This window comes from Acanthisitta chloris, unplaced genomic scaffold, assembly GCF_000695815.1.
Source record: "Acanthisitta chloris isolate BGI_N310 unplaced genomic scaffold, ASM69581v1 scaffold66, whole genome shotgun sequence".
NCBI classification, from domain to species: Eukaryota; Metazoa; Chordata; class Aves; order Passeriformes; family Acanthisittidae; genus Acanthisitta; species Acanthisitta chloris.
The window spans coordinates 5,179-20,589 of NW_008676259.1; the positions used below are offsets into that span (position 1 = coordinate 5,179).

A 15,411-nucleotide genomic window follows, 5' to 3' on the forward strand; every position below is an offset into this window, starting at 1 on the left:
TGGAGGTGTTCTTTACTCGACCTGTAAAAATGCTTTTGTTCTTGTGATACAGCCATTTGTGTAGGTTGTCCTCACCCTACACTGTTTCACAAGAGTTAATTTACTTAGTTTATGGTAACTGATATTTCTGAAAGAACATCGTGATCAATTTTTCTTCTTTACCTTCAAAGTTTAATTTTACATCATGAAAACCTTTTGCTGTCCCTGCAGAACATTAGGAAGATCTGATGGTCTGTAGCTATGGGCTAATGGATCAGGAATTCTGCTGTGGCAATGTGTTTCTGTTGGTAGATTTATTTAAATCAATTGATTTGACTAATCTTACTCTTCATTCTTTCCTGGCAGCCGATTTATTTTGCACATTCCAAGTGAAGAGAGAGATAATGCAATCAGAGTGTGTTTTCAGATTGAACTTGCCCACTGGTTTTATCTGGATTTCTACATGCAAAACACACCAGGATTACCTCAGTGCGGGATAAGAGACTTTGCTAAAGCTGATATCCTTTTTATCACTGTGATTGCTTTCTGTCTTGGTGGTAAAGTGCAAACTGAATATTGTTAATGATATTTTGTAGCAGGAAAGCATCAGTTCATGTGTTAATGATTAAAAGTTAGTATCCCTAGGTATGTGATTTTTACCTGTTCATTGCTTTCCATAATTTTGTGGCACCCACAAAAGAGATGTTTCTCAGACCGCTAAAGAACTGTTAAAAACTGGTCATGTCTGACCTTTCAGGATTTTTCCTCATTGTGGCACTTGGGCATACTAAGTAGATTTCAAGGATAAGCTGTTGAAGCTCTTCAAACTGAACTCCTTAGTTTATTTAATTAAATAATGACATAAATGCTAACGTAGCCAAAGGTGGTACGTGTTTTCCCATGGACACTGGTATGTGTTTGTCAGAGGTATGGACAGTTCTTCCTAAAAACAGTTCTGTTTGTAGAGGAGAGGATGTATTTTTAGTGAATTCATATGGTTGGTGCCTGCTTTTTTCGTTGCTCGCAAGGGCTGCTGGAATGTAAACTATCTAGTCCTTGCTGGACTTTCATCCAGCAAGTGTTGTAGTTTTAACCTTTTCCTACATGTTCTTGATGTGGGATTGGAATGTTACATCTTAGCTTTCAGGATAATATCTATGGTTTCACTACACAATTTTCTTGTTTGTTGATTTGATAATAAGATTTACTTTGAAACACTACAGCTTTTATTTTAACAATGAACTTCAAAAATATGATCATTCTCTGTCAGCTGATACTATGCAGTTATTTTTTATTTATTTTAGGTATGGTTTTAATTATAAATGTATTTTCTGACTAACAAAATTCGTCTAGTAATTGTAGGCACTGCAGAAAAAATACAGTGTAATAGATGTTATGTGTTCATTTCATCTGTCCCTCTTTAACTCACCTTTGCCAGAAATACTAGATCCACTGCAGTGTCATATTTTTAAGTTTACTGCTATGAAATAGTTTTTACTGGTAATATAATATATGTAATATATACTGTTAACACTTTTATTAATGACTTGTAGATTTGCTCATAAAATTTCAGAGTTATAAATGTTGTTTCTGTTTTCTCTGCATGGTGAGCTTTGGTAAAGTGTATTAGAAGTTAGATGTCTGTGACTTATGCCATAAAAAACAATTTTTTTTTTTTTTTTTTGCATAGTACAGATTCTGTACCACGGTCTTAACAAATGATTGTGGAAAAAACTTGTCTCCACTTATTTCAAGCACAAGATATTTATTTAAATTGGCTTGTACTGGAATTGCCAAATTACTTGATACTTTATGACCTTAGTGTTCGGTAATGGGCTATTTGTAATACATCCTCTTGGAAGTAAAAAAATACCTTGAGTGTGTTTATTCTAAATGTTGAGTAGGTATCTTTTGTTAGATCTGTGTGTGATTGAATCTGGATGGTTATCTTCCTTAACATGCTGCTGTACTCTTCAATCACTGCCCTTTCTTATTGCCTCAAGGTGAAGATGTACAAAAGGTTTTAGAAGAATGGAAAGAATACAAAATGGGAGTGCCAACCTATGGTGCAATTATTCTTGATGAGACACTTGAAAATGTATGTATGGAAATAGTTGTGAAGGACTAGAGGGAAGGATGGCATATGCTGGCAGAAGTAATTTTTTTGTTGTTTACATTCTTCTGGAGAAATTTAGATTCACTGTCAGATTCGCAAAGATCTGACAGTTACTTGACACTGTTGACTGTGTACAGAAATATATTATGTGAGACAGTAAACACACTTCTGCTTGCTTTCCTTCTCAGTTTTGGTTTTTTTATTCTGAGTTACATGATCCCATAAAACACTTTGCAGTACTTGCTGGAACACAGCAGGCCTAATGGGTTCTTTCCTTCGGGCTAAAGTATCCTTTAGGAGAACCAGGGGATAGTGGAGCTGAGACATTTAGTAGAAATTGGTTAGGACACCTGCGTGTTTGACAGTTGCATTCCCTTGTATTTTGTAGGTTCTTTTGGTTCAGGGCTATTTAGCAAAGTCTGGCTGGGGATTTCCAAAAGGGAAAGTAAATAAAGAAGAGGCTCCTCATGACTGTGCTGCTAGAGAGGTAAGTTATATCTAATTCCTTTAAATTTAGGCTAGAGAAGTGAAATCCTGCCAAGATCTGGATGTGTGTGTTAGATGAAAAGACATTTTACTTAGGTATCTCTTTACTGAAATCAGATAAATAAATAGTCTAGTCTTGCAGTCATCTTCTGCTGTAGCTTCTGGTGCTTTTCTGAGTTGCAGAGTGATAATCAAGGTTGAGTTACTGTAATTTTTAAAAAATAATCACTGGTGTTTCCAGCTGTTTTGCACTAATGTGCTAAATGAATTGAGTAGTATTTTAAGGCCCTCTACTGAATGTCAATTCACTTTTAAATATTATTTGTGGTGCTTAGGAAATCTTATGTACTTTATGGCTTTTGGAATATTAATATCAAGGGTCACTGTAACTGCCAAGAGGTAGAAGAATGGGAATTTAGCTTATGCACACAGGGCCATGTAAAGGGGCTAAGGAGTTGAGTTGGAGGTTGTACAGGTTTACATAAAAATTGTGAAGGACTTTACTTTTCTATTTGTCAGTGATATAGGAACAAGAATGAATGTATTTGGCAGGTGAAATCTGAAAAATAAAATAATCCACTGTATTTATTGGTCCTGGAGACCTAGATATATAGTGAAGCTGCTTATTAAAAATGGCCTGTAAAAGAAAAACTCAATGTTGTTTTAACATAATGCATCCAGAGTTTTGGGGAGAGAAAATTAAGGTGAGGGAAAGTAGTATGATGCATTTAGTGTTCTTCACAGATGGACTGCATCAGTAGCTGAGAAAGCATGGAAATTTTTTTTTTTGTTTTAAATATACTTGTCAAAGATGCATGAATGAAAAATTCTGTATTCCTGCTTTCCATAGCATTCCTGTATTTAATATGGACATGGAAAAGCAAAATAAGATATTGGTCTTAAGGCTGCACTATTAGGCGATGGATACAGGTGAAATGGGCTGCATTCAAAGCAGCGTGGGTAGCAGGTTGAAGGAGGTGATAGTGCCCCTCTGCTCAGGTGAGACGTCACCTGAGTACTACATCCAGCTCTGAGGCCCTTGGCACAGGAAGGACATAGACCTGAAGCGAGTCCTGAGGAGGGACACCAAGGTGATTAGAGGGATGGAGCACCTCTCCTGTGAGGAAAGACAGAGAATTGGCCTTGTTCAGCCTGGAACAGAGAAGGCTTTGGGGTGACCTAACTGCCCTTCCATTACCTGAAGGGAGCTCACAAGAAAGAGCTGGAGAGGGAGTTTTTACAAGAGCTTGCAGGGACAGGACAAGAGGGCATGGATTCAAGCTGAAAGATAATAGATTTAGATTAGATACTAGGAAAAAATTCTTTACTGTGAGGGTGGTGAGGCACTTGAACAGGTTGCCCAGAGATGTTGTGGATGCCCTTTCCCTAGAACTGTTCAAGGCCAGGCTGGATGGAGCTCTGAGCAACCTGGCTGTATGTATTGGGTTATTAAAGTAGAAGGATTGTTGAAAAAGAGGGAAAATTGACATGCATGTAAACCTTGATAGTATTTGAACATGTCTTTACTTCCCAAATAGTAGTTTTTGCCGGGAATGATTTCTATGCATCCAGCAGCATGGAGGAGCAGCTAGAGCCCCCCCCCGCCCAGTAATATATTGCTACATGAATGTGTAATAGGGTTGTTTTGACATTCATTAGAGGTTTGCTGTCTTAGAGAAATGTAAAGCACGTAGGATCTTATGTGCTTGTTCTATTATTGAGCATATATCTGTGTGTAAAGGCTTGTTTTTCCCAGCAGCTTTCATGAACATGAATTCAGAAAAACAGTCATTCCTGTCCTTGTGATAGTAGGTTGTGAAAGGGTAACTCTGCATACACATGCTAATTTCATCTATGTGCTTCTCAGGTGTTTGAAGAAACTGGGTTTGACATAAAAGATTATATCTGCAAAGATGACTACATTGAGCTGCGAATAAATGATCAGTTGGCACGGCTGTACATTATTCCAGGAGTTCCCAAGAACACAAAATTCAACCCCAAAACTAGAAGGGAAATTAGGGTATGTGTTATCTTGTTTGAATATATAGAAACCTTGTAGAGCTTGATTTTTTAAAGCTAAACAGTCTAAAATAACGAAACAAGCACAAGAAGTACCCTAAATACTAGGCACCAATGGTGTCTCTACACTGTAGGGTCATGTCAGCTTCTTGCAGCTCAGCTGCAAAGTCTGATACTGACCATCTGTCTGACATCTCCATTCATCATGAAAACAACATTATAACATGCTATATATTTATATGTAACTATAGGTACCTATATAGCTATATATTTTTCTGAAGATGTAATTATGAATTGTTGATACACAGAAGTTTACATGTGAGAAGGAAAAACGAAGGATTGTGTTCTCTCTTTCAAGGCTAATACCATCCAGACTTAAAGACTAGTATATTTTAAGGAGGAGGCTGAGAAGGGGACAGAAAATGGCAACTAATTTGGATGGTTTGTGTACCATTAGGCTTTTAAAAGGTATTGTGAAAGGGAAAGGACTAGACCAGGTAGTAAACTTGCTGGGAACTTTGTTCCTGCTATCTGTAATCCTTGAAGTTTGAATATTTTTTTTGTATGGCAATTCAGTTTAAAACAGCTATCCGTATATTTTCATGCAGATGGTGTCACTCAACATCTGGCTTTCTAAATAGGAAAAGGTACTTGTAGTTGACTGGACAGGACTTAATATCTTTAGCATTAGAGACTTGTTTTATAAATACAAAGTAAGGTGAAACGGTTACTTGGGAAGACCAATGCCATCACTCCAAATGTCCCCCCCTTCTTCCTTCTTCCTCCCACTTTATATACTGAGCATGATGTCATATGGTATGGAATATCCCTTTGGTCAGTTTGGGTCACCAGTCCCAGCTGTGTCTCCTCCCAGGCTCCTATGCCCCCAAAACTTCCTTGCCAGCCTGGCAGCGTGGTGAGCAGAAGAGGCCTTGGCTCTGTGTAATCTCTGCTCAGCAAAACCAAAAATGTCTCTATATTATCAACCCTGTGCCCTGCACAAATTGTAAACATAGCCCCACACTAGCCACTGTGAAGAAATTTAACTCTACCTGAGCCCAAACCAGCACACAGTTTTGTCTCCCTGCTGAGCATTGTCTTCATCTGATCTAATACAATCAGGCATGCCATCTTTGTATTCCCTGTTGAACTGTATTGAAAACTCGTTCAGTTTGTAACTTATTTCCATAATATACATCTTATCTGGAACTGGGGTTTTGGCGCTAGATTCTGTGATAAAGTCTCACGTGGGTTCTTCCACACTGTGTATTGTCAGAATTCCTGATTTTGTTCCCCATGCTGCAAAGTATGTAGTTTTAGTAATTAAAACTATAATGTATAAACTGTAACACAAATCCTATTCTTTACCCATGCTTTATTCTTTATAATAAAACCTGAAACTTCTTTCTGATAGTTTTTGAACTAGTATTGGTGGTATAGTATTGATGGCATTTTAAGTAAAAATAGCAAGAGTAGTAGTGCCTTTCAAAGTAATTTAATACCTGTTCATTTATTTCTCATTCAGTGTGCAGTGGTTTGGCTGGTTTGTGTATGAAACTCTTAATCAGAATTTAGTTGCTGATAATACCTTTCATATTTTAGATGTGATATCTTGCAATGAGTATGTGCTGTACCATCTGCCACACTGTAGTGGTAGTCAGAAGAATGACCCCATTGTTAATTGGCCTTTTGTGAAAACTGCTGTTGTGGCCATTAATTTAAGTTTTCCATGATAATTTTTTAATTAAGGGAAATAATTGTGGCTGATACACATTTGTAATATTCTGTAAGGCTACAGTAGTGAGTATTTTGATTTTATTTCTTGTTTTTCTAGAATATTGAGTGGTTTTCCATTGACAAATTGCCATGCCACAGAAACGATATGACCCCAAGGTCCAAGCTGGGTTTGGCACCTAACAAATTTTTTATGGCGATTCCCTTCATCAGGTATGTTTGAGATGAGGCAAATGCTTTCAGTTGTCTTTCAGGCAGCTTTAATTCTTTAGATTTGTTTTAGTAAGTAGATCTTGTTCCACTTCTCGTTGCTCACAGGCCATTGAGGGAATGGATTTCCCGAAGGAATGGAGATTCCTCAGAGAGCGACAATGGTTTCTTATCTGCAAGGAGCACACCCTCTAAGCCCAACTTGGAAAAAGCTAGGTAAGAACCAGGTCAGTTTAAAACCTCGATATCCTTTCTATAAAATACTGCTCATACAAAGCTGTTTGTTCTTTATCTTTCTCTCAATTATTTGCGTTCCAGTAATAGAGCGGGTTAAAAAAAAATAAAAATAAAAGTGCAGGAGTGCAGGCACATCTCATAGCACTGTAAATAGGCTGAGAACTTAATTAATGTCATGATACACTCTTTTTGGTAAATTCTCACAGCTGTCAGAACTGAGATAATTTCTTGAGTCTTGTTTATGTGAATCCAGAAAAACCCAGAAGGTAAAACAAGTAGATAACTTTCAGTGCTTCAAGTTCAGTGCTTTTGGCACTTTCACAGAGGAAAAATAGGGCTCTTTAAAGTAGGACTGTAAAGTACTCTCAGAAGCAGCTAGCCAGATAAAACTTGTAGGGGGATCAGTAGGGGAATAAGTGCTGCTGGCTTTTGATTCAGCTCAGCAAAATGTGGTAGAGCAAACTTTAGAACCTGTAGTCCCTAAGAGAAGGTAATGTTCCAGTATTCTGAATCAGGTCGGCACCAACACTGAAAACAACAGGAGAAATGCCAGTGTAGACCTAACCTTTTGTCTACAGAGAACATAGGTTTTCTACCAGCGGGCAAAATAAAGTTGGGTAAATGCAGTGAGCATTATTAGTTTCCACAGCAGGTTACTTGAGCTTGTCTTCCAGATTGTTCTCAGAAAGCAGAAGATTCTTTCATATTTGTCTTCAGCTCTCAGTACATTTGAAGTTGTGTTGTATACTGTTTTCCTGCTGTAGATCCAAACTTCGCTGTAGTCAGCAGATGTTTACAGATGGTATTTCAGGAGAGCAGTTGGTGAAGCCAAAACAACCACAGAAGCCATGTAATCATCCTGACATGTCTGAAGGTTTGAAAACAAAGGTAGGTTGCTCTTAGGCAAACATATGCATCTGGACTATTTAAAACAGATGTTGTTGTTCATATGGGTTCCTCTCTGGAACAAAACCACTGAATTTAATAACCACAAAATGCAAAAATAGAAACATGGTGGGATGGGGGGAATACTCTTGGGAATTCTCAGATTTGTCACACCAGAGCTGGTGGATATTGGGTAGTAGTTGTGTTGTTTCAGGAATAGATAGTCATTACAGCTCGCCATTTTGGTGTTTTCCATGCACCATTTGGAAATATTTTGGGTAGCACTAGTATATATGCATCAGTGCATGGGAACTCACTGAACTGAATTTATTGTGTATTATTTCTGCAGTAGTGCAAGAGAGACTGCATAACAGCTGATGACTCTGTAACTTTAGTGTATGGTTAATTTCAGTGTGCTTTAGTTTATCTATAAAAGAAACTGTTTGCATATTTTGAAGTTGTTTGGAGGGAAGTTTTAGCTAGTAAGTAGGAAGTATCAATGTAACGATGTTCAGTGCTGCCATTTAAACTCTTCTGCCTATTTATTTTGGACTTCATGGCAGAGTCAGAGCTCAAGGAACAATGGCAAAAAGCAACATCAAGAGACTTTCAGCCAAAAGAAGCGAACAAATGGAGTCAACAGTCCAGCAGCTAAACCTAACCATACCTTGGTAAGAAACATGCAGTGGCTGTCTCATTAACTGGTTCCAGTAATGCTTAGCAAAAGTTCTAGCTGGTATCCTGCTGGAAGAAAGTAGAGTGCATATCTATCAAAAGTGTATTTGATCAGACTGTTTGGTATGTAGTTGTAGATACATGACATTTCTTACCTTGTATGCCTATACATCTGTAGACAAGCATACTAAATTTCACAGTTTGCATTTTGGAAGTCAGTCATTTTAGCTGTTGAAAATTTGTCAGCTGTTGCAGTAGACAATCCTGCAGCTTTCTGGGTTCCTGTCATACAATAGTCTACTGTAGTGTGTAGTAATAACTACTTTCTACATGCATATTCTTACTACTTCCCTTCTCTAGGAAACATGTTGAGATGCAGACTTGACTAGGATGCCAGAATCTTAGATAATTTTTTAATCATACATTTGAATTATAGTGATCTGTAAATTCCAGTGTAGTATTCTTGGTTTGCTACAGTCCCTTACAGTGGCAGTACTTGTCTCCACTGTTTTGCTGACTGGGAGAAGCTCCCTGAGCTATTCTCTCTTCTTTAAGAATGGTTTTGATTCCCTGTTCTTCATGGCTCTTCAGTTCTACTTTGTTGGCTCTTGTGCAGCATTGAGCCCTAGTTCTCCATGCAGCTGGGCTGGATTGTCCAGAGTTTAGTTTTTCTTGTTTATAGGCTGTCAGCTAGATTTCTTCCCGTTCTCACTCGTGGTTATTTGTCTTCTTCGTTATTCATAGAAATGTGCAGAAACTATAAACTCTGATCCTGTAAAATCCTAAGTGTAGCAAGAAATGGTTAGTTGTGTTTGAGTCTGAGAGTACAGGAATGAAAAGTCAAATAATTGACTGCCCAGAAATTTAGATGCATATTAAAAAACTAATTGTAAGATCTTGATGGAAACAAATGGAACTGCTAATGGAACAGTTACTTTGTACAATCTTTACAGACTTTTGTAAATAATTCTGTATTTCTGCTTCATTTGCATTTTCATAATTGTCAGTCTTTTAAAGTGTAAATATTTTGTGTCTGAGTGATAATCTTCTGCTACAGTTTGAAGGCCAGGGAACTCTTAACTCGAACAAAATGCGAAGGGCTATATTTTTTATGGATTTGTGTATTTAGAGCAGCATACCTGGGGCTAAAACAGCTGTTCCCTCAAGACGTCTGAGTTAGTCTCTAAACCATGTTAAATTAATTGGCAATAGCAGCATGTTTACAGATATGTTCCCCTTGCTGTTTTGGGGACAAGCTGATTGAAAAGTGGGCTTATGCATGTGCAGCTTCGATTCCACACCATCGTACATGAGACCCTTCCTTTGTAAAACAGTTGGAAAGCACTGAAAATTTTTCCAAGCCCGCATTCATGGTTTGTTGACTGTTGAAAGGTTGCATGCTTCTGAAAGACTTGTAGACTTGAAGCATACTTGCTAGATAAAATAACATGACAGAATTCATGCTGAGTTGTAAGTAAAATAATTCACACATGAGGAGGTGTGTTAAAGCAAGTATAACCAGCATGCGCTTTGCTGTTGCATAAACTGTACTCCTAAGAAATTGTATGCCACTTCTTTATCAAGTGTGTAATGTGTGGTTGTTCTCTTAAACAGAAATGTGAAAAAAAGCTTAATCCAAGAAGACTTCAAGATAACTTTGAAACAGGCAAGTGCACTCAGAATTTTCATCTACTGTCATGTGCTACAGACTGAAGGTGCCTGAATAATGGTGGCTGAGGATATTTCCTTTTATGCCAGGTTACTCAATGTTATAAAGCCATGTTTTAGTAAGGTAGTCTGAGGTTTTGTCTGGGTGGTTATTTTTTTCATTTGGTTATCTTCATATATTGTTTCATGTTGGTTTGCAATTCTTCTCCTTAATTATTAAGACTGTCTGATTATACCAGGTGGCTGAGTAAAAAGTATCTGAATGCTGGTGTTGGAAAATAGCATCTGAGTCAACACAATGGTGGTAATTGAGTGTTGGTTCAAGGCTTTTTTCCTACTAGTAATAAGCTGCAGGAGAGTGCACACAGTTCTTTACTTACTTCTCAGAAAATAAGTCTGTATTTGTTTTCTCCTTATTAAGAAATGAGTCATGAAACAGTATTACGGGTGTAAGACTGGCTATTGAAAGTGTTCCCAGATTGCAGTGACTTTTAAGATTTATTCTAGCCACCAGATAACTTGTAAATATGGCTGGGGTAGTCACCTTCTTCTGTTTATGACCAAACATACAGATTTTGTGATAAATACTAATCGAATATATATTTGAGGTATGGCTTTGTATTGTTGTTTGATACTGCTATTGGTAATTATCTGTTTATAATTTTGTTTCATGCTTTTTTCCTCTTTAAGCAGATGCAGCATATGAGATGTGTTATTACAGTGAAGATCTACTGCCAGAACATGTAGAGGGACACTCTGTGGCGTGCAATGGCCATTACAAATTTGCTTTTTCATCAACTGCTTTCTTGAGTTTCAAGTTTGACCGTGATGCCATAATGAAAAGTTTTGACCTCTGACAGCAAACTTATTAGTATTACAAATCAGACTTGCCTGTTGCAATTGAGGGGGTTTCTTATCCAGCCTTACTCTTTCTCAGGAGTTTTTTGGGTTTGTCCATTTGTTTTTTTAAATGTAATGCAGGGACTGACTGGTGGTTTGGAAGGGTTTGTTCTCTTTGCAGTATGGAAGTGGCATAGTAAAGTGTTGCACTTTAAATGCAGTATAGCCTTTGTCCACAAAAGTACCTTTCCAATGTTCAGTTCACTTGTTCCTAGCTGTGCATTAGAGGGCATTCTTTTGACTTGTGTTTTGTTGTTGTTGTGTTGTGAGGTTTTTTTAATTTTTATTTTAACTTGTTGTGTGTTTTGTAGAATGTCACTGACTTTATTTTTTTAAACTGTATGAGTATACCAGCTTGCTAAACCTTTCAACTGCTCTGATGTAAATTATTAGACTTGTTAGTCGTTATTTTGTAGTACCCTGCAGTATTATGCAGTGGCAACAAAACTAATTCTCAGATGTCTCCTCTGTCCTAGTGATTTTGAAACTAAGTTGCACATTTCAAATATAGCCTCAGCCTGTCATCCTTTCTCTGTACTGATTGCTTGCCCAAAATACCTTCCCTCCTTCACGCTCTTGTTTTCTGTTGGTTGGCAATCACTAGTACGCGGAGTCAAATCAATAGCATGTTGACTTCTTGTACCTACTCTGCCTTCTTCTCTGGTAATGATACACAAACTGGGTAGAACTTAGCCCTTCAAAGTGTTGAGCTTCAACTCTTGTGCACAGTCCCCAGCTGCATAAGAAATTACAGAGTTCTGTGTTATCCTAGTTGCAGCTGCTTTAAAAAAAAAAAGCTTAACCTTTGTCTGAGAGAGGTTACTTGTGTAGGATTTATACTGAATGTAAATAAGCCTCTGTAGATCTCACTGAGGAGGAAGGCAGGTGCATGGATAATAGTCATTGTGTGACACTGAACAGCTTAAACAGGCTTCCAATACCTGTTCCAAGGGTGTTCAGTATTGTATTCTGTGCTGTTGTTCTCAGATCTCTTGTGTAGTGTATCTGCTCTGTATATATCCAGTAGTATTGAATTGCACTTGCAGTTAGCATTTAAATGATCTAGCCTCAGTCCTTTTCAGCTACAGTGCTTTCTTAGTGAAAACGCTGAAGATGGGGAGGCCAGAGTGGAGGAACAGAAAAACAGTAAGAGTTGAGGTGATGAACTGCTAATCACCTTCAGGATTCAAGTTAAAGGCTTTTGAGCATGTGCTTTGCAGTTGAGAGAAATGCACTGAAATATTTTGTCACAGCAGCTTGTAATGGCAAGCATGTCCCAAATTTAAAAATGGACTTTTCTCTAGAATAGAGGTGAGTAATTGGTAAATTCATAGCTTGAATGAACTACACCCTTGTAGTGTCTGCTCATGCACTGAGTTTTTATGCAACTCATATGTCATCCAAAACCAAAATCCTGGTCTTCCTTCAACCACCCTACTTCATCTACCCTACCTGATCTGTTACCTAGTGCTTTTCCTCAGAAATAGCTTTAGAAATTTCTCCTGGTTTATTTGCCTGTCTGGCACCAGGTGATTTGGAACTCTAATGCTGTAACGTAGTAATACAATAATTTTGGCTATAGGAATGCGCAATTTCTGTATCAGTCAACAGGAGAAACGGACTACAGCATCTCCTCCTTCTGGAGGACAAGAGTTCTGAGGGCCTTGTTTTTCAAGACCAAATTGTGAAATAGCTTGATATAGCTTTGACTCACTTTTATTTTTTAAAAAAAGTATCCAAAGGCCATTTGAAACAGTAAATGGCAAAGAACAATAATTGAAAAGGTGGGATAATGCTGGAGGAGGTTATGTTATTCAGCTTCAGGTGAAAACTAATCTTCAGTTACTTCTTTAGTGCTTCTTTAGTTGATTTCCCAGCAAAAGTGCCTTTACTCATGGTGAGGCAGAAATTTGTATTCACATCCTGAGGCTGCTGCTGCCTGTGGAGTTAAGAGGACTCTCCTAAGGCATAATTAAATACCAAGCTGTGGAAATCTTTTGAAATAAGTTGACTTTTTAAAGAAATGAGTTACATTTCATTTAGTGCTCTGTGAAATAATGGGGATGTTGATAAACAGTGAACTTGGAGCATCTGTTTGGGAAGTTGTGTCCCAGACAAGAAGTCTTTAGAACAAAGGAAGCATATCCTATGAACAGGAGATGCTGGCTGCCCTCTGTTTACTGTGTCTTTTTTTTTTTTTTTTCTTCTTAGTGAAAGGTTAGTTTGGTGTAAGAGACATTGGTTGCTACCCAAAGTGGGGCTTATACATATGTCATGATTTTAGTAAATCTAGCCTTAATGTGAGTTGCAAATAAATGTGATAAATATGCAATAACTTTGTATAAGGGTACCGTTTCTTGTAGTAGCATTGCTTTTTGCTTTCTCAGTAAGGTTTCTAAAACTAGGTAAGTGTGGTGGCATGTGATCTACCTGATGGGTTCCATCATGCCCTGCACTGTGAACATTTTTAATTGTTTACTATTGTTTATGTTCTTATTTCAACATCCTTTTATAATTATATTTCTAAGTTTAAAAGTACTGTTTACACTATCTTCCATAAAACAGTGAAGAAATAGTAAGTGAGATATAGGTTTTAGTTCTGTGAGGTTTTACATTATAGGAGCTAGACACAGAGAAATAACTGTTTGCATTCAGACTTGAGAGCTTGTGTCAAGATACTTGAAAAACAAATGTCAGTTTGAGAATGCTTGCATGTTAGGGGTTATTCAGACTATGAATGGTCACTCAGTGTTCTTGAAATTAAAGAACTTGTGAAACAAACAAACATTTAACAAAAAACCCTACAGATGTGTGGTGCTGGGAATCTAGTACTAGTTTGCAGTTTCTAGTACTACATAAAGTCCCTCCTTTAGCCTGAGGTTTTTAAGCATCTCTCCTTCACAGGATGGTCTGTACTTTGACCTCAAACTGAAGAGTGGCCTGTGTAACTGAGTGACATATTCTGGGCTGAAGAGTGTTAACTTCAACTTCTGGATGTACATCCATGCTTTTGAAAGTAGCTGTGTCTTACATAGTTGGAAGTCTGGCAACAGTGGTACTGGAAAAAGGAGAGGAAATAGCTTTATTTCTTGCACAATTAAAGTATGTTTATTAACACAATGTAAATTCTTTAGACCAAACTTGCATAAATAGTCTGTAATAAAATTTTGGGCCTAGTCACTGTTCCAGGCTTCTGTGCTGTGCTCCAAGCTTCCTGAACTAACGTGGTGATTTGAGAACAATACTTGCTGTGTTTTTCCTTCACCTACCTGTGGCTGTTATAGATTTAACAGTTCCTTTTGAAAACAAAGGCAGGCTTCAGGTCTGGCTATTCCTAACATACTTGCTCTCATATTGTAATTTCAGATAAGTTATTTTTTCCAACTTTCACTTTCTGTAGTAGATTTGCTTTTGCCCTCATATCATTCTGGTGTGAAGAGCAAGAGTCTATACTAAGAATCGATGGGTGTGCCCAGCTGTGGGGTCAGTGGGCTGTTTAATCTTCAGATACTTGTTTTGTTTTTTCATAAATTCTGAGTAACAGGTTTTTCTTCCAGAGGTAAAATCAGGTGCCTTCATGTTTTAAGTTAGGAGGCTATACTCTAAGTTTAGTGTTTGGGAGCTCATAATTATTTAGAATTGGTAGAATAGTCTCTCTTGTTGATTTAATTTCTGTAAATAAGCCGATTTTAAGTCTTGCACTGTAAACGTTAAATAATCTGGTGCTTACACATCACTTCATAATTTCAAATTGTTTTCTTATTACAATATTTCAGCTTTTGAAACAGCCAAAATTAAGATACAGTAAATTTCTACAAACTAACTGAAGGTGCTTTTACAGTAAATTAGACTTGGAAATGTCACTACTCTTCCATAATAGGTTTTTGTTCTTACGCATTTATAGCAATAGTGTAGTTCAAGAATGAAAGTAGGCTAAATGCTAGTATTTGCACTGTTCTTAATCCTGTACATAAGCACTGATAGATGCAGTAGGATTTGTGCTGTGTGTGCATTTCACTTTTTCATGTAGATTGTGAACTTAAAAGGAAGACAATATATGTAACAATTACATTGGCCATAGTCAAGATCCTGTAAGAGGAAGTATTCTGGATTAGTAGTAATAGTACATTAAAATGAGATGCTCGGGTTTGAACTTGTCTTTTCTTTGAAAATGTTAGGTTAAGCAAGACTTAAACTTTTTATACAGATTTAGCTTTACAGAAACCCTTATCTTCAAATTATTCTCAGCTTTGGGATGCTCCTGGGAAGACTTAAGTGGCATCAGTTCCTCTTTCCATTCTTGCAGGAATAAAAGAGCTTCCTTTTAAGTAATTATGAAACAGTTCACAGAGTACAGAATGTTTAAATTTGAATAGGTCACTGAATTTTACTGAAAACAGAGTATTTTGTCATTTTTAAGCATTTATATTGTTGATCAGAGGATCTAGCTTCATGCTTCCAGTATGGGTTATGTTCAGTGTCTTTAAGAAAATAATTATGAC

At 37.3% G+C, this 15,411-nt stretch overlaps 1 protein-coding gene across 1 annotated transcript; it reads left to right on the forward strand.

The window, feature by feature from the left end:
* The first annotated feature begins 347 nt into the window (after window positions 1-347).
* On the forward strand, window positions 348-10,866 carry DCP2 (decapping mRNA 2). The gene is made up of 10 exons (XM_009076044.1): window positions 348-497; window positions 1,950-2,077; window positions 2,484-2,582; window positions 4,449-4,601; window positions 6,435-6,547; window positions 6,653-6,760; window positions 7,546-7,669; window positions 8,230-8,337; window positions 9,956-10,007; window positions 10,703-10,866. The coding sequence occupies exons 1-10, from the start codon at window positions 443-445 to the stop codon at window positions 10,864-10,866; spliced, it is 1,104 nt and encodes a 367-aa protein (XP_009074292.1). The 5' UTR covers window positions 348-442.
* The last annotated feature ends 4,545 nt before the right edge of the window (window positions 10,867-15,411 follow it).

Excerpts from the sequence above, each read along its gene's own strand:
- DCP2 (XM_009076044.1), top strand. The coding sequence starts at position 443 with ATGCAAAACACACCAGGATTACCTCAGTGCGGGATAAGAGACTTTGCT. Across the intron at positions 6,761-7,545 it reads CCCAACTTGGAAAAAGCTAG|ATCCAAACTTCGCTGTAGTC; the intron begins GTAAGAACCAGG and ends TTCCTGCTGTAG. Across the intron at positions 8,338-9,955 it reads CTAAACCTAACCATACCTTG|AAATGTGAAAAAAAGCTTAA; the intron begins GTAAGAAACATG and ends TCTCTTAAACAG.